Genomic DNA, 26,181 nt, shown 5'->3' on the forward strand with positions numbered 1-26,181 from the left:
TAGAAAGTCTATTTGTTCTTTCACATTTTAACTGTTCTTTCCCCTAAACTACAGGTAAACATGCATACACATGCAGAGTAAAATTCAAGAAGTCTTTGCTCCTGTTTGATCCCTGCAAGACAAGAATTCACTGCCTGCAGAAATCCTGTTTGATGCTGATGACAAAGCATTTTTCTGGTTTGGGGTTTCTTCCCCCAGTGGAGAAAGATGTATTTCCTTTCTGGGATACAAATACGGATCCACTGTGCTCAAGGACTGCAGACCAGTTATGAAAAGGTGAAACATTTCTTGATTCTTTCTATATGATTATTTTAGGTTAATATTGTTAAAAGGTTAAGGTGTAAAGAAATCTTCATACAACGACCACAAGAACTATGGGGGCAAACTCTAGAGAGTAACTCCTGTATGTGGCACTAACTGATGGATATTCATTTACTTCAAATGAAGAAAAAAAGCAAAACAGCAAGAACATCTCATTACAGAAGGTGTGACAGAGATGCAGCATGTTTACTTCAAGATTTGTGCAAAGAAAGAATGAACATGGAATGAATGTGCCAATCAAACGTTACTCTTCATGCTTCCGAAATTAATTTGACACCAATTTTGGATAGTGAAGCTAATCACTGAAAGCTTCAGAGTTTTTGTTTAAATGCGAGGGCTTCTTGTGGGAACCCCAAACTGAAATTAGAAGGTAATCAATCATAGGAAGCGTTGAACACTAATATACCTCTCAAGTTAGATGCACACACACACACACACACACACACACACAAAAGAATAAAAAAAAAAACACAAAAACCTTCTTTTGAAAATCCTGGTTTTAAACACTGTTCCTTGGTTTATCTTTAAAAATACAATGGCTATGTTACTGCAGCCATGACTGCAGAACAGGCTACCTTAAAGCAATGCTTGGAAATCGATCCACCTGGTTCAAAAGGAACATGTCCTTACCTGAGTTACAAGTAATATAATAGTAGAACTGCAACTGTTTCTAAATCTCTCATCTTTCTTTTTCCCTGAGCCAAAGTTGCTTACTTTTTCACTCCTATCAACTCTGACACAAAAAAAGAAAGTCGCTATTGTTAATTTCAATTTTCATCAGTTTCTAAAACTTTTATATCTTAATGTTTTCTTTACGCTCCTATTATGAGTACTTTCTCTTATGTGACAAAGAAAATGCTTTTGAAATCACCGCACTGCATTCACATGGAAAGCCCCAGCTTTGGTATACCAGAAGAATAGCCTTAAAGTGTCACAGAGTTTGGGAGAGCTACACACTTCTCCACAGATGAGCTAAACAGACATTAAAGGTGACAGCACAATGGCCTATCTTCAAATTTGACCAAATATTTCCCACTGGAAATAATCAGTTACTTAAGAATCAGCATCACTAGAATAAGCGGAGCCCAGTGACCCTGAAATATTGTATTTGATAGTTATACGGTGAATGCAAAAACAAACAAGAAAAACCACCACATCCTCTTAAACCCTTTGAGCAGTCTGTCAGAAGGAACAAACTAGGTATGCATAAAGAGAAATCATTTAAGCTGTTATAACAAGCTCATTAAATTATCTCAAACATCTGAATACTTACGAAAATACCATTAATTTAATGACTCACACTAGTTCCAGCCTACTAAGCAGTACATCATAGTGTAAGTGCTGGTATCCTTTGAATATACACACAGGGAGTGGTTATGAAGCGATAGAGATTTAAATTGAAAATGACCTGGCACGAGTTTTCAATTTTTGATTTTTTATTCTCTGTCAAACCAAATAGCCAGCAAATTCTGCAACTCATTCTGGACAGCTTTTAGGAAGCGCTTCAACTGAAAGCTTTGCACTTTTTTTTTTTTTTTTTTTTTTTGAGTTTGCTTCCTTTAAGCTTAAAAAAAAAAAAAAAAAAAGTATGAACAGCAAAACCAAACAACTTCATAAAAGCCAAATTTGTGAAACTGCTTCTTGACAGGAGGCGAGTAATCAAATGTGTGGAGGTGAAGTCAGCTGAAATGAACAAAGGTCATAAAGCTCCTGGAAATAAGTTATTTTTCACTCAAGCTCTTGCAGGAGCTTCCCCTGTTGGATCACAGCCATATATTTGGGTGCTCAGAGGAGCAAGCTAGAACACTGGCCACCATGGACATCGTTACTTTCAGTCACCCGTCCAATCACATTTTCTTTTAACACCTTTAGGAGAATGAGACATCTCGTTTAAGTGCTCAACACTTGCAGGTTTACATATTAGCTATCATGCAAACACCAAAAAGTGTTCATGTTATGCCAGGAAATCCTACCTCCTCCACAGGAGCCAAAGAGTCTGGAATAATAATACACTACACAATATTCAAGATTTTTACTCCTCTAACTTGAGGAATTTTGCCAAAGACGGAGTACTGTTACTCAGATAACTCCTGCTTCAAACTCTTCATCTCAGCTCTGCAAAGTGGTACTGCAGTCAGCTCACGAACAGTTCATGCACTAACTACTGCAGAATGACAAAACATGTCCTTACCTATCATAGTCTGCCATCTTACTTCTTCGCCTCCATCTTAACCTTTTAATTTGGCCAGTTTTATCCTGCTGTATCCATTAAATTTAAAATATTTATCTATAAATACTCTCCACTTGCAGAGACATACACACAGACTTGTATCACTGCTCTCATCCCACACTCTCCTGTTTTCATTTTTACACTGAGGCAATGTGTGGCCATGAAAAACACTCAGATCCTTCTGCCGAGAGCTTTAATTCCAGGAATATTTCTCATGACATATGCTGCTTTAATAAAAAAAAAAATAATAAATCTACTTTCACTATTAATGTGCAATGAAAGTTGTAATAAATCACTGTAAGTTTTAGAACGTTACTGAGCTGTACATCTTGTGGCTGGTTTTGCATTCTCTTACTGCCATTTGGCTCCTTTAACCTTCGCAGTAAGGTTGGTCTTTTTATACAGGCAAGATACAGGAATGAAAAAACCTCACTGCAATATCTGGAATATGGAACAGGCAAGTGCTGTACTGAGCAAGATCAGATACAGAACTGACATCTACCGCAACAGCAGCCCCGGGAACATCTTCAAAATGAAAGATACGGAAGCAGTAGAGAAAATTGCATTGATTAATGCCACAGAATTCTCTTAACATACAACTGGCAGAAAGAGCTCATCAAAAACATACAGTGGAAAAAACACACTTCATCTTGGATATGTCATACAGAGCTTCACCTAAGCAAGCGGTGTTTTACAAAATTGCTCTGTTTGAGAAGGTTTTGATCCTGGCAATACATTTAATGTATCTGTTTTAGAACAAAAGGAAAGGGTTTTTAAAAAACTGAGGTGTGACTTCAGACACACACACATTATTTTCAGCACTGTTGTGCGAACTTTACACTTCAATAGTAACAGGACTTAGAAGAAACCTTTCAGTACCAGGCTGTAAGAATTTGGGAAAAGTGAAACACCAACGCCAGCTAACTAAACTTAAAATTCTGTGTCTTAGGTTTGCTTCTAAAATTCCTAATTTACTGTTTTCTGCTTTTGTTTGCTTTGTTTTGTTTATGTGGTGGTCTACACTGGAATAACAGTTCTTGCCATTTATTTCTATGATAAAAGTAGGATAAATGACTGACAGTAAGAAGCCACAAGAACTAGTCTAATAAGCAGGTATTAGACATATAAAACCATGCATTTTAAAGACCTTTCATGGTTCATTGCCTTAAAACTCTTTTTTACATGTCCTACTGTATTCATAAATCCTCAATAGATTTTTTAATACATACATATATATATTTCTTTTAAGGGAAAGAACCTAGCACTACTTTAAAACAAACCCTGTTAAGCGTCTAAAGGTCACTCTCCCATCCATATCTGATACAAAGCTGACAGATGGCAAAATCAAATTATGGATTTATTCCTTGCACATATGTAAAAGGACACTCATCACACATTATCCCAGCAAACCAGCACCCACCCTTCAAATGCTGTTTAGACAGGGTAAAATGGTTGCTGTTAAACTTTTAGGACCCAGCTTAAAAACTAACTGCTTTATGTCCTGTAACACACTACAACCTCCACGACAACTGCTCTGCTATAAAGCCCTATCTTCACTTTTTCAGGGTTGTTTGTTTTCCAGCTCACCTTCGTCTAAAAATTCATCTAGTCAGTAAAGGAAACTTTTCCTAGGGAAACAAAATAGGAAAAACAAAAAACAAAAAACAAGAAACCCACCCTGTTTAATATCCACTGGCACAAACGACAGTTTAAAACCCCGTGCCTGTATCTCCAGGGATTTAGATTTATTGGCATCTGTGCTAGCGAGGTTTTGGAAGCCTGCAAAGCTAGCCAGAAAGAACAGTGTGTATATATTGAGACAGAAAACCTTGTGAACGACGGACATTTTTCACTGATGAGTTCTGTTTTTCCAAGAGGATGGAGTGAAGAACTGTAAATAACATGTTGGGCAGAGGTTGAAAAAGTTATCTAGCTTTTTATAGGCAACTTTAAGACTTCATTGCTTACTGGCTTTCTGGTCTTAGTCCAATCACTACGAAAGTTTCACTTGCACAGTTAACTCTTTGCTTACCTTTGTTTGCAGAGTTGGTATTAAGATTGCACAAGAGAGAGCGAGCACGCAGAAGAGCAAGCAAGAGAGAACAAGAGAAAATACTCCTTTGCACCCACTAAAAGCATTCTTCCAATTAAAATGTTAGAAAATCTGGGCAGGAGGCGTATGAGTAGAATCACATTAACTTTACAACTGAAAAAAAAAAACATGGGGGAAAGAAGGAAAATGGCTAGCTACTGGCAGAACAACTGTCAGAAAAGAAATTGTGAAATCTTAACTCTCGTTATGGAGGCAACTAGTATCAGTTTCGCACTCTCCCCTTCCCCAGTAGAACCCATCTGTCATGCTAGACAAAAAAAAAAAAAGGAAATTAATATGCTTATTTGACTAAAATGTCGATTTTCTAAAAGGTACCTTTTCTACGTAGAAAAGATCTGCCTGCTTTTGATATAGACAATAACAACAGTAAATTTTAAAAAGAGTAAGAGAAAACAGTGATTTTCTTCCACACAGACACTTTACAAAATTGACTTTCAGTCCTAGTCTCAGAAAAGGGTAGGTTGCCACCTCATTATGCATTTTAATTAATGAAACTATATGAAATCCAAGCTTTCATTAAAAAAAGTTTATAGGCTTGATGCAAAAATAACCTCAGAAATATGAATCATATTTAACTGATGCAAACATGCCTTCCTGCACCTGCACAATGATTTGTTAGCACGAGTTCCTCTACCTTGTGATTCAGTGGACATTCAAACAACCGGTGCTCAGAACTGAGCGTCCACTTCTGTGCCATGGTACTGCTCCCCAGAGGGTACCCTGAAGGAAAACTGAGGAAACTAACAAAGACCAAAAAGGAAGAAAATCAAGGAACAAAGGATGGGAAAAACACCGATTTGGTTTCACTCTTCCATCTTCCACACTTTAGCTTCTACCATAATGACAAAACAACTGACATTTATATAGCTGATTTCATTTACAAATTAAGTCATAGGATTATGGAATTGTTTGCTTCAGAAGGGACTCCTGGAGGGTTTATTTATTTACTCCGAGGAAGCTTTCTACACAAATATCTCCTCACCCACACCAGAAATGGTTTTCTCACGCAGCTGAAGAACAATAGCTTTGTAATGACATTAGGCAGGAATGCAGGCAAAGCAATGAAGTACTTGTTAAAATTTCAGGGGAAGCAAGCTGGGCAGGCAGCATGGTGGCTCATCTGCATCCCCAGCACGGTACAGCAAGGCCACCAGTTGTCTCGTCTTAGGGAGGGGTGCTGGCTGAGCCCAGCAGCCCTGGCTCACACGAGCACCTTCGCAGCAAAGCTTCCCTGCAGCACTGAGTCTGCTAACAGCACTCCAGGGCACTGCTGACAGTCCTCGTTTCTAACTTGTCAACCATTTCATCAAGTAGCTGGCTCTCCTAGCAGGGGAAGAAACTGTGTGTCTTTTACTGAACTTAACATCTGAATACTTCATAATCAGCAGAAAGCTGGCATTAAGAATTTGCATTTACTGAACGGCACTTGTACAGAGTAGAAAAACTCTCCCTTAGGGTGTATTAGGGCCTGCAGAGTGAAAACAGATATTGCACAGATAGAATATGGCCATCTCCTGAAAAGATTAAGAACAACTCCGTCTTTTAAAGTACATAGGGACTTATCCATCCTTTAACCAGATATCTCTATCTGCCCACCCCATAAAGAAGAATAAATATATTGTACTATTAATATCTGTTGTTGTTATACTATCATTATTTTGTTTTATCCAGCTGTATAGAAGGTCAGTGCTAATGGTGGAGGTCGTCTTTTCTAGACACTTTTTCTGTGTAGCACCTATTAAATGGTACTAACTCTAATTAGAGTGTTAGCTAGCTGCTGGAATCAGAAGTTTTTTTAAAATTAAACCTTGATTCCTTTATGATTTGTTTCCTTGTGGTTGCATAAAAATGACATACAAAACACTAAAAATGGCATCCAAAACACTCAGAAGCAAGACAAGCAAAATCAAGTAACTAAGACCTTGTGATTTCTGGCATGTCACTTGTGACTTCTAAAAAACTGAATTGGCATCTTCTCATACTCACATGAGGTGTTAGAAGTGCTAAAAAGACCAACATTTTTTCAAAAAATTGCAAGCAATCACAAATAAGCTCAAATATAATGATAAATTCTCCTACAGCCCCCATAAATAACTGGGCACAAAATCCCACCATGCTGAGGCACAGTCTCAACTCACATGGATGTACGGTACATTTCTTCAAGCTCTTTCCCTTTCCTCCCAATCTAATTCAAACGGTACCAGTTCTCTTAAGGAGACTCATTTTCCACACAGCAGATGTCTAGGAGCTGGAAGCACACTTGCCAACTGAAAAGACACACACACAACTGATGAGCAGGAGAAGAGTAACCCAGATCTATCACCAGCCAAGGACAGGAAGGAAAGCAGAGCAGTTAAAGTTCTGGGCCAGTGATTTGAGTCAGCTGTTGCCTCCAGTTTCAGGGTTTTCCAATGCACAGTAAGAAACAAGCAACCTGAGGCTCCAGTCAAGCTCCACAATCAGCCTTGGAGAGCTGCCCTTGGCCCATTGGTGTCCCTCAGGTCAATATCAGTAGCAAACTCAGGCTGGATAGAACAATGCCTGGGAGACCAAACAGATCTCATTTCATAATGGAGAGCACCCTAACAGATTTCACTCTTCCCTTGGATGATATACACACAGTTATCTCTATCACATCACACGGCCAACAGGCATTAAATTCTGTAGCAAATGTTGCATTTTAATTCAAGTTATGGGAATATAAATTAATGCTGAGGTCATACTTCAGGAGATGGGTTAAAAACAAAAGAAGGTCTGCATCAGATCAAAAGAAAAGCCCATATACTGAGTGCCATATTTCTGACAGTGACCAGTAATATACGACTAAGGGAAGATACACAAACAACTGAGGCATACAATGAAACTTCCTTGATAGAACTTCCCAGCTTCTAGGAAAGCTGAGGCATGTTGCCTTTTTTTTTTTTCCCCTCCAATAATCCTGATCAACTTTACCTCCATGATTTTATATTGAAGGCTATTATGAAATCTCTATTTCCTACATCTTAAATTCGCCCACATGGCTTGCGTTGTACAGAACTCCAAAGCAGAGTCAGTCCTTGCAGCTTGCCCACTTTGCAGAATCAATTTTCCTCTGGAAAGACAGAGATGTAACCCCCAGAACCTGAAACACAGCCTGGGAAAGAACCTGCTACAAGAAATTAACAATGTGCCTGCTGGTTATTGCCCCGCCCCTAGAAACTTGCAGTACCAAACTTTAAGGCTTTATTCTTCAGCTGCTTAGCATCCAGATCTTGCAGCTCTGTACAGCACACGTCTACTGCAGCGCCTGCTCTCACCCAGTAGGACAATGGCAATTAAAGTGAAACCACTGCTCTCTCTCAGCTTCTGGCTCCCAGTGGACTCTACCTTACTTTGACCCTGCTCACTCAGACCACAGAACAAAGAGCTTTGGGGATACAGAAGTGAATAAAAATACTGCATTTCTTCTGGAATTTGAAATAGAGCAATTAGCCTTACCGGTTTGCAGCCCTGCAAGGCTTAATGCACACGAATGTCTGCATTATAGTAAAATTGTGCACATGCATGGTTTCCATATATACCTTACATGGGGACCAGTTACCAAAGATGGACATCAAGACCTTTATTACAGGAAAGCGTGTCAGGAAAATACAAATACTGTACATTAAGCCATATGGAGAAGTTACTGAAACACCGAGCCCAACCATCAAAATGCTTCTTCCACAATCACCACCCACCCACAGACTGATGAATACCCATCATCTGCGCACAAAGTTTAACTTTGTTTTATTAATAGTGCTATGAAATCTGAATAAATAAAAAAGTACCCTACTATATAAAGCCATGTTATGTTTGTTTTTTTTCTCCGGTGAATTAATTTCTAATTTAGTTACTATAGAAACCATTCTGGAGCCCTCTAAATTAAAACAAGAAGAGTCTTGCTATATATTTACACACATACACACACATAGAAGAGGAAAGCTGGAGCAAACCTTTATACACAGGTTCCAGAGAAAAGTACAACAAAAAAGACTAGGACATTCATTTATGGAAACACTGCTAAAGCTCCTGCAAGTCTAACTGCAACAATCACTGCACCGACCCTAGAACATCAGGGCTGTTCTCTTCTGTTTGGGAAGCAGCAAAGTACAACAACACAGTGAGCATGCTTTACATAAAACATAGAAAGGCGAGTTCTCTGCATCCTGACACTCTCCTAATATGCCAGATGAGGAAACCAGGGCTAAGCAAAATGTGCCTTTTTTGCTCATTCTGAAGACAGCAAAAAATAAATTCAAAGAGATTTCAGACGCAGCTGAGTGACAGTTAACAAATTAGCCAACAGACTGTGACACACAGATTCAGACCTGCAAACCCCCAGTAAAATTTAACGGGAGGCAGCTTTACCCAGGTTTCTTTCTTTTCATACAGTGCTCTCATAAACATTTCATAAATAATTCTACTAGGAGTATGCATGATTTATAAAACGTCTGGGAGGAACCGGCTGGCACAGTCCCTACTTGTCTTTGAGCTGCTCAGCTTTCTCCCTTGCCCACTGTTGTTTGTACTTGTAAAACTGAGTCAGCTATAATTTCAACAACCCTGAATCTTCTGTACAAAAGATTAAAAACTATCGCTACTTGCTCCACAGGAAAAAGGTATTTCAACGGTAAAATATATACAGAAAGCCACTCAGACATTAATTCTTTTCTACCACAGGCTAAAGAGTTCTCAAAAACAAAACCAAGCATGTTATATGGAAGTAAACAAACACCCTCAGCAAAGTGTTTTTGTTGAAATTACCCCAGAGGGCATTACCAAGCTTAGGAAATCTTAAGGTTGGCCATTTAATTTCTAAGATTACACGTAGTTGCTTACTTGCATAGAGCTCCACAGAGTTCTGCTTTATCACCTGACTCTCTGTGAAGACACTAGCTGGGACAGTGGGCTGTACACCATCTGTACGCAAGGGATGACACACGAGTCTGCATTCTGAGCGCTGACCCAGATGGTGCAGCCCATGTGCTTACCCGCTGCCTGGCTAGGAGCTCTGCATGAGAACAAGCTAGTTAGCTGAGGTTTAACCCAGACAAAATCAATGCAGTGGCAGAGAGGTTTTTTCCAAGCTGTTCACAGATTTCGGTTTGTCCAATTCTGGAACGTTAGAGGCACTAACAGGCTTCTTTTTTTTTTTTTTTTTTTTTTTCCATGGTACTTGTAGCCATTTCTCTCTTGGATCTGGATTTTCTCACCATGCTATGTTTGTGTCATCTGTACTGGATTACTGCCACACGTTCTACACAGAGTGCTACTTGAAGAGAATTTTGAAAATATAGCTGGTAGAAAATGACATCACCAAATATTTAATCATGCTTAGCTTATCACGTATATTGTACCTGCTAGCAGCGAGTCTAACCTACATGCCCGCAGGAATAAGTCAGGACATTAGCAAAGATTTACAAAGGCCTCCACAAGTAGTTTTGTCCATCTGAGGCACTCTGTGGTTACAATGTCATCACAGCTGAGATGCACTGCAATGTTTGAGACCCAAACTGAAACGTCTCCAGCCTGGAGGCAGTGTTCTACCTGGATGACTGCAGACTAACATTGTCCTCCTCTGTTGGCAAACCTAAATCCAAGCTGAGGTCATCATTCTCACACATCTGCTCCCTGTTCTAACAGTATTGCTGGGACAGTACAAGCATATACCTTTCATTAAGATTACCTTTTATTTCAAAGTGTTTAATTTGTTATTAAATAAAATTAATAACACTAAATTATGCAAATTAAGTTGTTGTTTTACAAAACAGAATTATTACGCAGCTATCTAGTATCTATACAAGCACTTTCCATCCTTCAGCATACAAAAGGATCAATATGTGAAGTAAGGAATGATTGTTTTATAAAACAACACTGGAGAACATCCACCTAGGGATACAATGGAATCTACCTTTCAATTAAATTATCTGGCATTAGCATTCAGACACTAGACACGATTTAGGTCAGCCAGTGATCTCTCTGAATGTGGTAATTCCCATTTTCAAGTAGAAACATTCCCTTATCCATGTTGCTCAGTTGCCCACTGCACATCTCCATACATGAAAATACAGGATGCTCTTGACGCTTAACCCTGCGATGATGAACAAGTCGGCTTTGATCATGCAAAGCGCACACTTGACTTTAAGCATGCTGAATAATTTCATTAACATCTATGAGGATACTTGGTTAGCTGGACCACAGCCAAGGCATTCACCAGCTTGAAGAGTTAATCACACTGCAGGATTCTTAAGGGAGAATGCAGACAAGTATTAAAGGGAAATAACCAGAACAAAGCCCTGTAATCATCAACCAGGTCACAATTTTTTGGTCTACACCCTGCCAGGCTGATGGTATTGGTTAATCAAGACTTGTTTCCAGAAAGATGGAAGGACATCGCTCTTTTTGCAAACAGATCCATGACACAATTTTGAACCAGTCAGTGTTCCTTGGCTGTTCAGCCCAGCTGAGGGATTATAATCAGAGGAAAGCACTAACTGTATCCTTACCGAGAAGTATGCACAGAAGTACTAATTAATACAACATACAACAAAGATGAAGACAGATGTTAACAGATACAAAATAATAAAAAACAACACAGAAGAATTACGATATTAAAACAGAGCTAGGACATAGCACTGGATGGGGAAACAGAGACTAAATTCTGTCACTGTAGTCACGGGCAACCATATCACATATACATCATCCAGAAAGAAACAAAACATCTCTAGGTCCTTCTCACACATCATAAGCCACAAAACAGCTACAGAATTCATTCATGAAAGAGAAGGCACAAAAAACTAGAACATATCACAGAGAAGCCAAAGATACTGAAGACAACAGCAATGCACTTAAGTCTCAGTCACAGCAGGGAATTTAATAAGCGCTCATCTAAGTATTGAAAGTATTGTGTCCCACGTTACTGAGAGGGGCACAGACAATCCTGTGGCCTAAAAGATATCACAGACACAGGGACAGCCTACAAGACAGTGTTGCTATTACTGTGTGACTTGGAAAAACTTTCTGCTGAGCCATACTACAGAAGCTGAATACAAGGAAACTCCTTCCAAATCCTGACATTTCTTAGGGCAACTAGTTTAAGAGAACTACTAGTCCAGCTGAGAAAGATTAAACAGCAGCATGATTTAGACGAACAGCATTATAAATTTTATAAAGGTCTCAAGCACCAATTATATGGTAAATGATGTGTAACTGGGAAGCATTGATGCCTTCCCGTGTTTTCAAGCTCATCAGAAATAAACCCTCTAATGTGTTTCCCTCCAAGAGGAAAAAACCCAAGCAAAAAATATCTCCATAATAGAACTCTAGTTTTCCTTTCGCTAATTGTGTGGCTCATTTAATGTGCCTTTGCTGAATTTTACAGCCTTTTGCAAGCCTTTCAAATGAGAAACAGGTGTTAAAACAATGGCTGAGAAAGTAAAGATCTGTTTATCAATGGTATAAACTTACATTGAAGAAATTCGTCTTGTTCCTCTCGCAGAAGAGGCCCTGTGCAGGCATGTGCTTCAGCTGCTGCCAGGGGACAGTGCTGCCCAGCAGCACGTCGCGGGCCCACTGCAGGTTCTGTGGAAGAAATGGGGCAGGTGAGTTGCAGGCAGGGGCAGATAATGTCCTTGTGGGTAGAAGTACAAAAAGTGCTCACTTGCTTTTATTGAATACCCTGTATTGTGATTTCTCATTTCCCAGATAGCTGCTGTTCCAGCAGTATTTGTAGAAACATGGGACTTGGGGATGACATCCCTTGGGAAGCAGAAGCCAGCTTGCTTCTCAGAGCAAGCACTGAGGACTGATCAGCCCCAGTAGAGGATTAGTCAGTTCCCTACAGCTGCTGAATCCAGCTTCATACCAACAAGTTTTGTTTTCTTGCTTTGTTTTATTTCTTTTAAATTGTCTTCGTTTATTGAGATCCACTTGCTGTCTCCTGTCACCTACAGAAAACTGCACTATAAGCATATTTAGAACACCTAAAATTTTGTTAAAAGATGAATTAAAGCACAATATGAAATAATTTATACATAAAATACAGTTTCTCACCAAACTGTGGAGCTCAGTGTCCTGGATATCTCACAGCCTTCCTCCAGGCTCTTTGTGCCCACCCCACCACCCCTGCCATTCTTCTCTGACCCTCTGACCCTCCAGTTTGCCCCACCACACTCTCAAAGTCACCTCCCTTAGCCCTTCCCCAGGGCTAGCCACCAGCTAAGAGTACACGCCAGCTCTACCACCAAACAGAAGAGGTAACTAGTAAGCCCAAACTGCAGCCTTCTTTTACTGGGGTGGTTAATTCAGGCCTTTTATCTTTCTAATCAGCCATTGCCCTCCATGTAATTTTACTTAATCTCTTTGAAAAATTCCATGCTTGTCATTGAATTTAGTTAAAAGTGCTCAAGGAGTTCATGAAGAAAGCATTGGGAGGAGAATAAATGATAGACAACAATCAAAAATTCATAAAAGCACTAGTTCAATGCATGAACATCTCTTGTGTAGTGGAGAACTAGGGACAGCTGTTGGCTCCAGGCATAACATGGTATTTAGGATTACAAACAGATGAGACAATTATTAATCATAAGGCTTTACTGACAGAGGTTTGTTTTACTTCATTTTATTTCTTTCGGTATTAGAAAATAGTATTAGGCTGTGCTTTGTCTTGTTTTGGTGGTGGTGGTTTTTTGTTTGTTTGTTTTCCTTACAACTTAACAGAGCAAACAACTGAAAGAGGAAGCTGTTTGGTTCTATAGAGGCAAGTTATAATGGTGAATTCTGATTTGTTGTCAGTGGGCTGGAGATACGCTTCTGTGAATCATAAATTTGATTTAATCATGCCCATCCAACAAGTATATTCCACTTGTAAAATTGCCTCAATACTTTGTTGTTGTTGTTAACAAAAATCTTAGCTTGTTTTCCAGATGGTTTTCTTTATAAGATTCTGGTGAAACAGTAAAAGCCGTGCCTAATCATAAGCACTTGGTCCTAATGACAGTAGTCATGCAGAAACCTCCAACATCTTACAGAACTGAAGCATCCATTTTAGCAAAATGCTAAAGGGATTGTTATGGATTCATGTGCAAGAGAGCTGAACATTGGAAATATTAACCAGATATTTACGGATGTCAAAAATACTTCATTCAGAGAATGGATATAGAGTACTTACACAGGACCTTCCTAATTGCAACATACAACTGTCAAGGGTTTGTGTAGCTTTCCCTCTGGTAAGGGACGAATACACATTCATTCACAAATATCACAAGGTACTTCCTGGCTAGTCAGGGTGACCACTCAATTTAATAATGTCAAATTTAAGATTGAAGAAAGCAAAGTATATAAACCTGACCTTTTCTTTCTTTCTTTTTTTTTTTTTTTTTTTTAAACCATACTGCTTTTGTACTATGTCTTTCTGTAATTCTATTGACCTATGACTATAAAATACTCTGAGATACATAAAGAAGAAAATACAACAAAAAAAGAACCTACAAAAGCTTGGTCTTCCACGAAAGCCATCCTGTTTTGAATGAAATCAGAATCCAGCAAAAATAAGCCTACCGTAACTCTCATGAGCCAGGCACATAAATGTTTTATTTTATGTCAATCATAGTCATCATATGCATAAGAATATTCAAAGTGTGAAAAACAAAAGAAAAAATTGCCTAATTTTTTAGCCGTGTGATCTTACTGTTAAAACCACTGCATAAAAAACAAAGGAAAACAAAATCCAAATCCCAGTCTAAACAAATTTTAGCTATAGATGTATCCTGAATCTTAGTTTTATACTGAAAATGGAAAGAGATCATTAAGTGCAGTGTCATGCCCTGGTGATCTGCTATGCACATTATACTGACCATTCACAGGCATGTATATGGGACATATAATTCACAGGCTTTTATTGAATATGATGACAGTAACCTAGCAAGGAGCAAAAAAGATCATTCAGACAAATGGTGCAATTATACGGTAACTTCACACAATCAAAACTAATGGGAATAAAAGATGTAGTTACAGACTCTCCACTACCCTTCTTCTTAAATCATCATGATCAGTGATTCCCAGCAAATATGCCTGAACAGGTCTTAACTCATTAGATTTCACAGACTCTTCTCTGCTTTGTTTTTGGCTGATGAAGTTATTAGGAGTGGGTAAAGGGATTCAGGACATAGCAAAAGAGATTTATTCCTCCTGGCACACTGCTTGCTGGTCTGAAATGCTGGATTTAGCTTTCTGACTCAGGGAAATTACAAAGCATTCTTTCCGGTTCAGCTGTTGCCTCCCACATCTTCATCACCCCAAGATTCAAAGCCAAGATGACTGACAGGGTACAATAACTTGCAGAAAAGTTTACCGCATTGTTCAAGAGGGAAAGAAAAATCGTTTATGGTCAACCAACTGGAAATCTGAGGCGCTTCAGAGACAGATACCCTTTAGCTCAAGGGTGTCAAAAACCACTAATTCCTAACTTGGAAACTCCATGAAGTGTTGCTGAGAGGTGTACAGAACATCCTACTACGCTTTAATCCTTCCCTCTGTTTAAAAAAAAAACAAAACAACACCAAACACACACCATAGCGTCACTGCATCAAATAGAAGAAAAATAAAAAGACTATTTTAAAATGCTATCCTTGCAGGATAGCATTTTAAACAAACTTTTACAAACCGTTGCTACTTGAAAGGCTTAGATATATTAAACTTACAGATTATGCCTGTCTGTATGTTAAACCTACATATAATCTTGTAATTTATACATGCATATATTTATTATGCCTGTTTTGACTATCACGTTGGTAACATACGACAATATCTGACATTAATTTCTTCAGTCGACACCTAAATCAGAAAGACACTCAAACAATTCTAATTATTAGCACATCCACCGTTACCTTCCCAGAAAGAACATAAAACACAACTCATCAGTACATTCAGGCAGACCGCATTGTCTCTGTTGTGAAATGGATCATGGTTATTGGATCTCAGCAAGGACTCGGTATTACTAGCCTTAGAGTACATAAATTACTATGTCTCTACCCAGTTGATGGATGAGTAATATTATAAAATCTATGGGATAGAACAATATGACAGTGAATTCATAGTCTTCCTGAACAAAAATTCATAACCTCATCCCGAAAATGTAGCAGAGGACATTTCACTAGAAATAATCTAAGCCAGTCGTAAATGCATACCATGACACTGGAGCTGTGCTAATATTTTTTTAAAAAAGTATCTTTCACAAAACAAGTGGACTTTCACACTTCCTCAGTGAATACACAGAGGATCAGGTACTGAACTGCAACAGTTTGTCAAGTATCCCAGCTTTAAATTACTAATAGTATTTTATATACAGTGTTCACCATGATGGTAGCAAACGTTTGTCAAAAAGCATTACAAGATCTGTTAATAACGGACATAATAGAAGATATTAAAAAATCTAAAGTTATACAAACAGCATCTGTGAGCAGACCAAGGATTTTTTAATGCAGGATAAAAAAGCATGTGTTTTTATTTTCTGACAATCTACTGGTTGCAGAACGCCACTTCTGCACACTGAACCCTGACACCATAACGCAGCTACTCACTGTCCACAAAGTGTTTTAGTTACAGTGATGAACAATCTCTTGCCAAGTTCTGTCTTCCTGCCCTTCCCAACTGTGCCAACAGCCACAGTGGAGGTAAAATCCTAACATCACAAAGGATGAAAACTTCTCTTCAAGAGAGACACAATGCAAACGGGAAACTAAAACTATTGCCCAAACTGGCAATGAAGTAACTTTTGAAAATTCACCCTTAAGTTCCTGTCTATTTGTTCCAATAAAAAACATCTATGTAAAAATTTGCTGTGATAACATAATAAAATAAATAGCCTCCAAAGAGTAAACAGGAATTTTGCAGGAAAAAACAATAGACTACATAGCCAAATAATGTTGAAAGATTTTGAAAAGGATGTTAAAAAAAACACACTCAACTATTTTTACTAATCTTGCAACAGCAAAGCCAGTAATACTGTAAAATGGGAGAAAACAGATTGCATATGGAAAATTTGTTTTTCTGTGCACTATGGAGGCCTGCCAATCTGCTCCTTTCCTGGCCAAACATGAATTTTGGCCATCAGTCTAAATTTTCATACATATTTCTGGCACTGGCACACAATTGCTGAATTTTCCAAGATGGTTATATACTTAAAATTAACCTCATGTTTCTAAAAATTTACCAGTAACCTAGTCTGCCCCCACAACAACTCAACCTGATCTAATTTACCTATTTTTTTTTAAATCAGGCTCATCACCAGGATATCTAAGCATATTCCTTACTCCAATTGCTGCTGCAAATGCATAGATACATTTTGTGTTTTACATTTGCTCAGGAGTAAAACTTCCACTAGAAATGCAGTAGCGTACCATTAACACACAGATATTTGACATTGTTCTACAGAAGAATTCACATGAGGTGTCTAAGAAAAAATTACCATCTCCTGAAAGTATGTAGATTAAATACACTAGTAGGAAGATTTTTTTCTTCCAGTGTTGAGTAGTTGTTTGTTAAAAAAATAAATACAGATAGTAAAACGCAACAATACTAGCTGAAACCAACCTGATACCTACCAGGCTCAAACAGGCAAGATTCAATTTTTCTGAGTTCCAAGACAAGATAAATTTAGACAACACTGTGCATTTCATACAGAAAAACATCCAAAATCACTGAGCTGTTATTTTATATAGAGATACAAAGAGCAGAAGAAGAGGCATCATCACTGGGGAAAAAAAAAGATATTTTGGCAAGTAGTTCCTCAGGCAAGGACATGCTACTAGAACCAATGAATTGAAAACAGGCAGCCTTTCACTGTTGAATGTTGATATAAAATCATTTGTCAGCAACAGTAATGACAGATTGCATGAATCTGCAGCTCCTCTTAATGATTAGCTCCATAAAAAAATTAACAACTGTCACATACAAACAGCATAAGAATGTTTTCAAAACATATTATCTTTAAAAAACGGTCATATTTTTCTGGATAATCACTCTACAGCCAAATGAAATATTCATCACCTTTCAATAGACTGCTAATACATGCTACTGCTCAATTTGCAGCAGTACTGTAAACGGGTGTTCTGCTACGAAGAAAACAGTATTAGTTGTTTCCATTACCTTCCTGCCCCTATTAGACAACACATTGGAAATTCAATTCACAAAAGCTTCAGTGGTGGGAAAGATAATTTGGGAAGCGATGCACTGCAGCATTTGCACAAGTTTTCCAAATACAAAATTTGTGAGCTCAAACCTTCATTCTGACAATTAGTGAAACAGCTCTCATAATTTCTGCTTACTTTTCATGCATGTTTTACTAGCATACTTCAGAAAGACAAAGGATTATAATAACAAAAGTATGTAATAACAGAAACATGCAGAAGTAAGATAAAATTTTAAATCAAAATAGTGGTGACTTGTAGCTCAAGGCTTTCAAAATTAATTTTACTATGAAGAACATGCAAAGATATTGGAAGGAAGTTATTTTACCCTCACTTTAAACTGAAACTGGTAATACTACAGTGACCAAGACATTGTTATGCCCATTTAACCCAAAATCATCAGCTAATGATCAGTAGGATCTCCAGCTGAATTTTATTCAATGATTTCTAAACAGCAAATAATTTTGTTGAACTAAATGGGATGTAAATACAAAGTAAAGGAGCTGGAGAAAAAAATTGTATATGTGCTGTTCAGAACATGGACCCAAACTGCTAGCGATCTCCACGCTCCGACACTGGGAAAACTTTCATTCTACAAAGACCTAGGATACCCAGAAAGTTTATCTTTGTCATGTGATGTGTTTACACCAACACTCATGAATTTCTGCTTCCAAGTAACTTTTCAGTCCAGTTACTCAGTAAAAGCAGCAAGTATCTTCAATTTTAAAAGAACATCTTCATTTATGTGACATATCTAAAAGGTAATTTTCTGGTGAATGACACAAAGTAACTTAGTTCATCAATGAAAAAGGCACGTTGTACTCATATGGCCTCACACACACGAATAAAACAATCTAGGAATCAAAGACTTCCCGAAGTACAGTTCCGGTCCAAACTGAACTAAACTTACCTGCTACATTTTAACACTGACTTCTGAATCAGTACAAACAGTAACACAGATTATTTACGGTATTCACAAATTTTACAACAAATGCAGCTAGTCAGCTATTCTATCAGTGGCCTGCTCACCTTGTGTGTTTTGCTGTATGTGTACAGATAAGCCAATCTGTAGAGACTCTTGTAGTGCTGAGGAAAGCGGCTGAGGCACAAACAGAAGGAGGCGATGCACTGCTCTGTCAGGAACTTCCGCTGCTCCTCAAGGTCTGCTGGAAGACCCTGAGGAAATTCAGATGAATCTCCACAAGGTTCAGCTTTCTTCTTGCAGTCCCACTGTGATGGTAGGAGGACTGCAGCTTTGGTGGGATTGCCAGAAGCAGGCTGAGGATCTAACAGAATTTTCTGGCCAGTAGGCTCAGCAGGATGGTAAGATTCTGAGCTTTCCAGCAGCTCTTCTGATTTTCCTGCCACTGAAATATTAAAAGAAGAAAAAATGACAATGAAAATGATAAAATGGCAAATGACCTATGCAAAATGACAAAAATGAACTACAACAAATGACACTCCTTTTCTTCATTACAGCACAGACAGAATTAGCAAGTGAAAAAAGATGACGACTTATTAAACATTAAGAATAGACATCTTCAGCTTGTTAACAGAGCTACATACTGATCTCTCAATAGTCTTAGTTGGGCCTTTTACCTGTGCAGTAGTAAGAATTCAGCATACCTTACACAGTGCAGTGTATACTGTGTTGGAAGGTAACTGGGGAGGGAGGGGTGGTGGCAGAGGAAGACAGTAAGACTAAATTCAGTGAAATTCTATTGCAAAGAAAGGAACAGAAAATTAAAGCCACCCTGCCAAGTGAAACGTATTATTCTTAACAATCTATCTAGAAGAACACAATTCCAAAATAGACACAGACACACAGACACAGAATTTCTAGGTTGGAAGAGACCTCAAGATCATCGAGTCCAACCTCTGACCTAACGCTAGCAGTCCCCACTAAAAATACAAAAAGAACAATTAGCAGCAGCTAATCTGGCCTTTTGGATATTGCATGACCTACAGTTTTACCCAAATATTTTTGTAGTCAACTTGGTAACTCATAATTGGTCTATCTTTTCATGAAGGATATCAAATCTTACTTCAGAAAAGATCTGTGACAACAGGAGCTTGCAATTTTACTCTCTTACCTTTCCTAAGATAAAGAGCCTCTTGCATTATATCTCATCTCTAGCCTAGAGATTTACTAAAGTATACTTCGTACTCAAGTATGAAGCTGCTCCTTTTTCTCCAATAGAGCTGAACGTCAAGTCAAGTCTGTTTTCCAGAACAGAATTTTTTCACAATTTATTTGGATAACGTATGTATCCATCATGATTTTCATATAAAAATAGCTTTATGGTGCATTTTCTCAAGCATTTCTTGGCAGTGTTTTTTTCAAATACTTTTTATGTGGCATGTCTATGGACCTTTCACTTAAAAAGAGCTTGCTTTGGTTTTGTATTTTGTTTAATTAAGCTGAGGATGATTCAAATAACTGGAAAAATATTAGCTCATACAGCATAGGGAATGAAAGCATGTTCCATCTAGTGCAAGTAAAACACACATTATGAATAAAAACCATAGAAGTATCATTTATGTTTAGAAAGCCTTAAGAAACCTTGATATTGAATAGGACTTGGGAGAGAGTAAGTCAGGAAGCTACTTTACAGTTACAACATTTGTTCTAATAAATGTCAGTAATGCAAGAATTGATTCACGCAAGAATTGATTCAATAGTTTTCCTGAAAGACAACTGATGACAATAACACAACTAACTCACTGCAAGCCTGAAGAAGAGTCATGGTTTTAGTCCAACACTCAAAAGGTTACTGGATTTAGTGATTGCATAAGTGCTATTTTACAAAACCAGGAACTGACATCTACTTCACATTGATGCAAGCATCACCGCAGACTTCCCTAGCTCAAGCAAGACTGAAGTAAAATATTATTAAAAACAAGAAAGCAAGATATCAAAGTCTGTGAACATAAAGATGGCTTGAGGGCACTTGCTCCGAGTGAGATCAGTCAAGTGAATTAGGGATATCCACATCCCACGCTATGCGGGTCTGTGAAACTGGAAGAGAGTACAGCACGGTCTGAACTGGCAAAGACTTCACACACAAAGGGCCTACAACCCGGAAAGGTGGGCAAAATTAATACATCCGGTTTGTCTCTTTCCCTAGTGAAGTCCAGCCTCTCTACTGCCATATCCAACTGTGCAAAACAACAGAGAAGGAAATTCCAGCTTCTGGATAAAGACTAAAAAAAATCTGAAACAGTTTTTCCAGTGGAATACAAAAGACTTAGTTCTATTATATATGGAAAAATGTAGTAGAAAGCAATTCCACTCTCCACCAAAATAAAGTATCCAATGGAATAAAACATCTAATTCTACTACTTGTACTCTTTAAAATACTGAATATAAAGCTGTTACTGGGCCAGAACAGAAAGGGCGTCTACATCTGGGGAAAAGAGAAAATCCTGTGATCGAGGTTACCTTAAAATAACAACTCTCAACTACCTAGTCTTTCTTCGGTGTTTCATATCTCTAAGTAATAACCTAAGAGAAGGCAAACCAGTCACAGGGCCACCGCGGATGGCAGTTTATCACGATTCTCTGATTTATGAAGTCTAACAGGCATTACGATTTGGGATGATGGCCACATGGGCAAAGCACGGTTCTAATTTTAAACTACACACATATATGCAGCAATAATGCCTAGTTAACATTCTCAGCCACAGTGCAGCATATTTCAGTGCTTCTGCATGCCAGAAGAAACATTTTAATGAGAATGTACCAGCTGACATTATCTATTAAAATGAGCATACTCTTTTCCTCTGTAGATCCCAGGGTCTCTTTGCTGGGCATCAGTGCATCAGCACAGGCAGTAGAAATCCTCTTCTCTGTGTAAGTCTTCCTCAGGCTGTCTTGAGAACTGGCAGGCTCATTAAACATATCCTGCGTGGAACTGGAATCAGACAGCACTGCTGCAGTGCTATCCTGACTCCTCTCTGCAAAAGAGATGAAGAAGGAATACAGTATTACATACCCATCAAGCTGCTACTTGCACGTTAGTAACAGTAACATAAAACTGCAGCCACTCTGCAAACTTCTTTCAAATGCAATACAGAATCCTTAACAACCATCAATTCTGTTGTCTAAAAGGTATTTATTTTCTCTTAACTTGTCTACTTCAACTTATCATTTTCATCTCACCTCTTTGTGCAAAGAAATGAAAACCCCAGCGTTCTTTCACTAGGTAATATTTAACACTAATGTAATAGAGAGCTCCCTGCCCCACCACATTTCTTCCTAGAATATAACCCTGAAATTTGGTTCAAAAGAAATTATGCTTAATTGTGACAAGCAGTTAGTTTGAACAAAAGATTTTAATTGCTGTATGGTCCCACAAAATTTTGCAGTTTTACTTCGCTATGTGCCTTGAGAAGCACCCAGAAGGATTTAGTCTGACACAACCAAAACCCAGTTGATAAAAGAAAACTACGAACAACAATAATGATAAAAATTACTTGTGAAGGACAAAAAATCCAGTACACCATTAGCGTGGGCAAAGACTTACAGGAATGATCAGTGGTGCCATCTATCCTGCAGGTGTTAGATGCTGTTCACCAAACGCTCTGAAAGGTGATTTGATATGGCACATAAACAACCCATCAAAGAGCTAGGTCTCAGACAGGAAAACGCTTAGACTTCAAGGCAGCAGACAAACTTCTTAGACTTCAAGAACAGAAGCAACTTTGCCTTGACAGATTATACCTGAGCGGAGTGTATGGTGACTACTGACCACATTAGGGTCAGAATTAAGTTGTTTATCTGCTTATAGCTGTTACAGCACAAGACAAGTTATACAATATCACAACTGTGCGGGATAAAATTCACACCTCAGAATGAGCAGGCAAGAGAAAACCTTCCACCCATGTCTGAAACCAGCCTGATACAATCCAAGTTGTTGTACATCAGGGGTTATCAGAGACAACCCTGCCTGACTGAAAAAAGGCAACTTCTTATCTCCGGCAGAAAGATGCACACGTTTCTACTGAGATGGGAAACTGGCATTTTTCTGTAATAATTGTGTCCTACACAAAATTCTGATACAGGCAATTCTCTTTAAATCTATAGCCCAAAAGATTAATTTCCTGCCTAAGATAAAGGGATAGCTTAACCAAGAGGCAAGTTATATACATTATCTAGGTAGTTCCATGGCATTCTTATTCATTAAGTTTCTTGATATAATCAAGAAAGAAAAAAAAAAGGCCCTTGAGATGAGCTGATTATTTAATTAAATTTCTTCTGTTCCATCCAACTTGCACACGTTCAGGAGAGAGCTAAGGGCCTCCTACAAATGTACTTTATCAATATAAATCCCTCTGCAGACCTTTAGCTTGTAGATCAGGTTCTGCTTATTAGGATTCCAACAACTTTAAACCATATTTGATGCAATCCTCAGGCTTTTCACTAAAACACAAAGAAATCCTTCCCTTTCAATTAAGGGATATTAATATAACTGTATATTGAAAAAGAATGGGGGAAGCGTATTTGCTTCTTAATTGGAAGCTTTATGGTTGGTTGATGATGACAAGTTTTATACAGAAAAGATATAATTAGGAAGAATAGGAAAAGAATGATTCTGAGGAGAGGTCAGTCAAGCCTTCAATGACTCATTTATAAAGCTTTAATAACATTCTGTGGCACTATTGAACTCCCAGCTGGTATCAGACAAACATTTACAGTTGATAATGTTGATTTTTTTTTTTTTTAAAGGAAGTTTCTGCATCTATGGCAAGGAGGCTTAATTACTCATTAGGGAAGGAAAAAATAATTGCAGATTTCCAAATACTGCCATAAGCATGTAGGTCAGTTCTAACGTGTGGATTGTGATAAATGAAGCATCGGAATGTAAACCAAGAACTGCTAGACCAATACTCAAGAGCAATAGCAGATCGCTAGGAGATTACACTAACTTTTCAGCACGCAAAGATGGACTGTGATTTTGACTTAGCATGGAATATTTCAAATGCGTGCACGACAGGGAAATTTTTCTCTGTGTGAAGAGAATTAGGGGAGAATTTTCAAATGCATAAAATTAGGCAAAATCAAAATAATTGCTCCTCCTATTCACTGAGTACAGAGAAAAAGGCAATAGGTAACAAGAAAGTTATATTTTTCCCTAATCTCAAACTTAACTGTTACATACAGTTAAAAAATAGCATAGGGAACCTACAGAATTGCTACAGATTTCAATGACAGGTGGACAAAGAGCCAGGTTACCCAAGATGCACCTTCTTATAACAGGAAAAAAAAAAAAAAAAGCTCTGACGATAACCTAAATGCTACAGTTTATAATGCAGAACTCACAGCAATTGCACCTAGTAGCAACTGCCTTAAAAACAAAACTATTTTTCATACATCAGTGCTCTTCTAAGATAACTCAAAAATCTCATATATGCTGTATGTCTGTCTAGCATATATAGTTTTAAAACCATTGTGTTATAAACCTTTTCCTTCATCTTGTAAAAGTTGCCTGTAGTTGAGAGATATTCACTAGTGTTATCAACCTACAAGCCAAAAGCCATTGCAGTCATAGATTCATTTAGGTTGAAAAAGACCCTTGGGATCATCAAGTCCAACCATCAGTCTTTGAGACATGACAAGTAATTGCTAATTCCCAACTGCTGCTGCTATCTGTCCATTTGAAAGATGCACATTCAAGAAGAGCATTATTACTTTTTAATAATTATTGCTATAATTAAAGACAACTTAATGAAACACTGAGTTGCATTAAAATACATCCTGATACCGGATTCTCTCTTTGGTATTAATATATTTCGTTTTATTACTCTGAAATCTTTCTAAAACTTAGGTGTGATCCAACAATCTGACCAACTGAATTACCTATCTCATGTAACCTTGTGTTGTATGCTTATTTCTAAAGACTAACAATATATCGTTCTCAGGAGCTCAACTTGTGACGTTTCAGTGATTTCTATCTCAGACTATGGCATCCAGTGTGTCAACAGGTAAAAGAGAGCAGTACTGGACAGAAGATGTGAAAAGGTCAAAAGGAAGAGAAGGGACCTTCTGGTAACTTTCCAAGAGATTACTGTATGTTTTAACTAGGAAAACATTACTGGGAAAATGGGAAAAAAAAGAATTTGTTTTTTCACCTGCACTGTCAAGAACTTCATGGTATCACAGTGAAATCCTTTTAGTCACTTGGCTAACAAAGTAGCTATAACCCCTGAAACACAGCTAAGATATTTGAAAAAATATTTTTGTCATTTGATTTAGTTCTATTCTTAAGAGCATTTTAAGGCTAATTTTATCCTGAATGAAATAGAGTTACCAGGCTGACTTCTAAGCCCCTATTCTGTGCTATTCCTCCATACCACAAAAAGTATTCATCACTTTGCACTATTAACATTCAGGCACAACATCTGCATGCCTACCAATCAACCATGAAAAGTTGTGTTAAATTTTGGGGAATCTCAAGGGGGTGGAGCCTGTTGGTGGTGGTGGTTTTTGTTTGTTTGTTTGTTTGTTTGTTTGTTTTGGTCATTTGTTTGGTTTTAAATTAAAAATACAATAGGAAAAAGGCTCAGTACTTTGCTAGCCATTATTCTGTGCCAGCATTCTCCCACATGTATCATTAGCCCTAAGGATTACACACCACACACCTTGTTACCTAAACTGTGTCCACTCACATGGCTGAGAGAATGAAAAGACGAGGCAGTAATGTGTTATCGTGTGACCTGAACTGGTAGACATATAGTCCTAATGACACAGCTCTTCCAAGTATGCTAACCAGATAAAATCTGCTCATGGTACAAACTTACATAATTTATTCTCAGAAGCTGAAGTACAGCTTTATTTTGCAAATATAAATAAGGTATTCTACCCTTGCTGATTAATTACTATGCAGCTCTGTACTTGTTTTGCCTGTCCTCCATCCCTTGAAACTTCTCTGAAATTAAAATAAGCAGGGAGAGGACCTCTGAAGCATCCGTATGTGGGGGAAGGTAACAGGCTTAGAAACCCAAGAGGGTATAATGCACTTTTTCTGAATAACATTGTCTGAAATATCTGAAGGAATAAGTATGCCCACTTATTATAATGAAGGTATCCAAAACGTCAGCTGCAAGTCAAGTCAGAAACAAGTGGCAGAGAAATTTTTTTTTGAAAAGCTACATGCGTGTGTATATATGTATATATATATATGAACTAACTCAGTTTACAGTAAAGAAAAATCCTGCAGCAGAATTCATGCCTTATAGATAATTGACTATGTATTAAAAATATATCTATTTTCTCATGAAAAAAACACATGTGGGTTCTCCAAAGGCTGTGG

The 26,181-nt window shown here is 38.0% G+C and overlaps 1 protein-coding gene across 4 annotated transcripts in view; it reads right to left on the bottom strand.

The window, feature by feature from the left end:
- Nucleotides 1–26,181, bottom strand: part of CABIN1 (calcineurin binding protein 1) — a 111,627-nt gene that overhangs the window by 53,301 nt on the left and 32,145 nt on the right. For all 4 annotated transcript variants that reach the window (XM_082773758.1, XM_082773759.1, XM_082773760.1 and 1 more), the window contains exons 29-31: nucleotides 21,644–21,826; nucleotides 18,899–19,236; nucleotides 12,150–12,263 (exon numbers count right to left, since the gene is read on the bottom strand). In XM_082773758.1, coding sequence (XP_082629884.1) covers nucleotides 12,150–12,263; nucleotides 18,899–19,236; nucleotides 21,644–21,826 — 635 coding nt within the window. The remainder of the gene's footprint in view (nucleotides 1–12,149; nucleotides 12,264–18,898; nucleotides 19,237–21,643; nucleotides 21,827–26,181) is intronic.

Source organism: Aythya marila (assembly GCF_965140915.1).
Source record: "Aythya marila genome assembly, chromosome: 17".
In the NCBI taxonomy this organism is placed as follows: Eukaryota; Metazoa; Chordata; class Aves; order Anseriformes; family Anatidae; genus Aythya; species Aythya marila.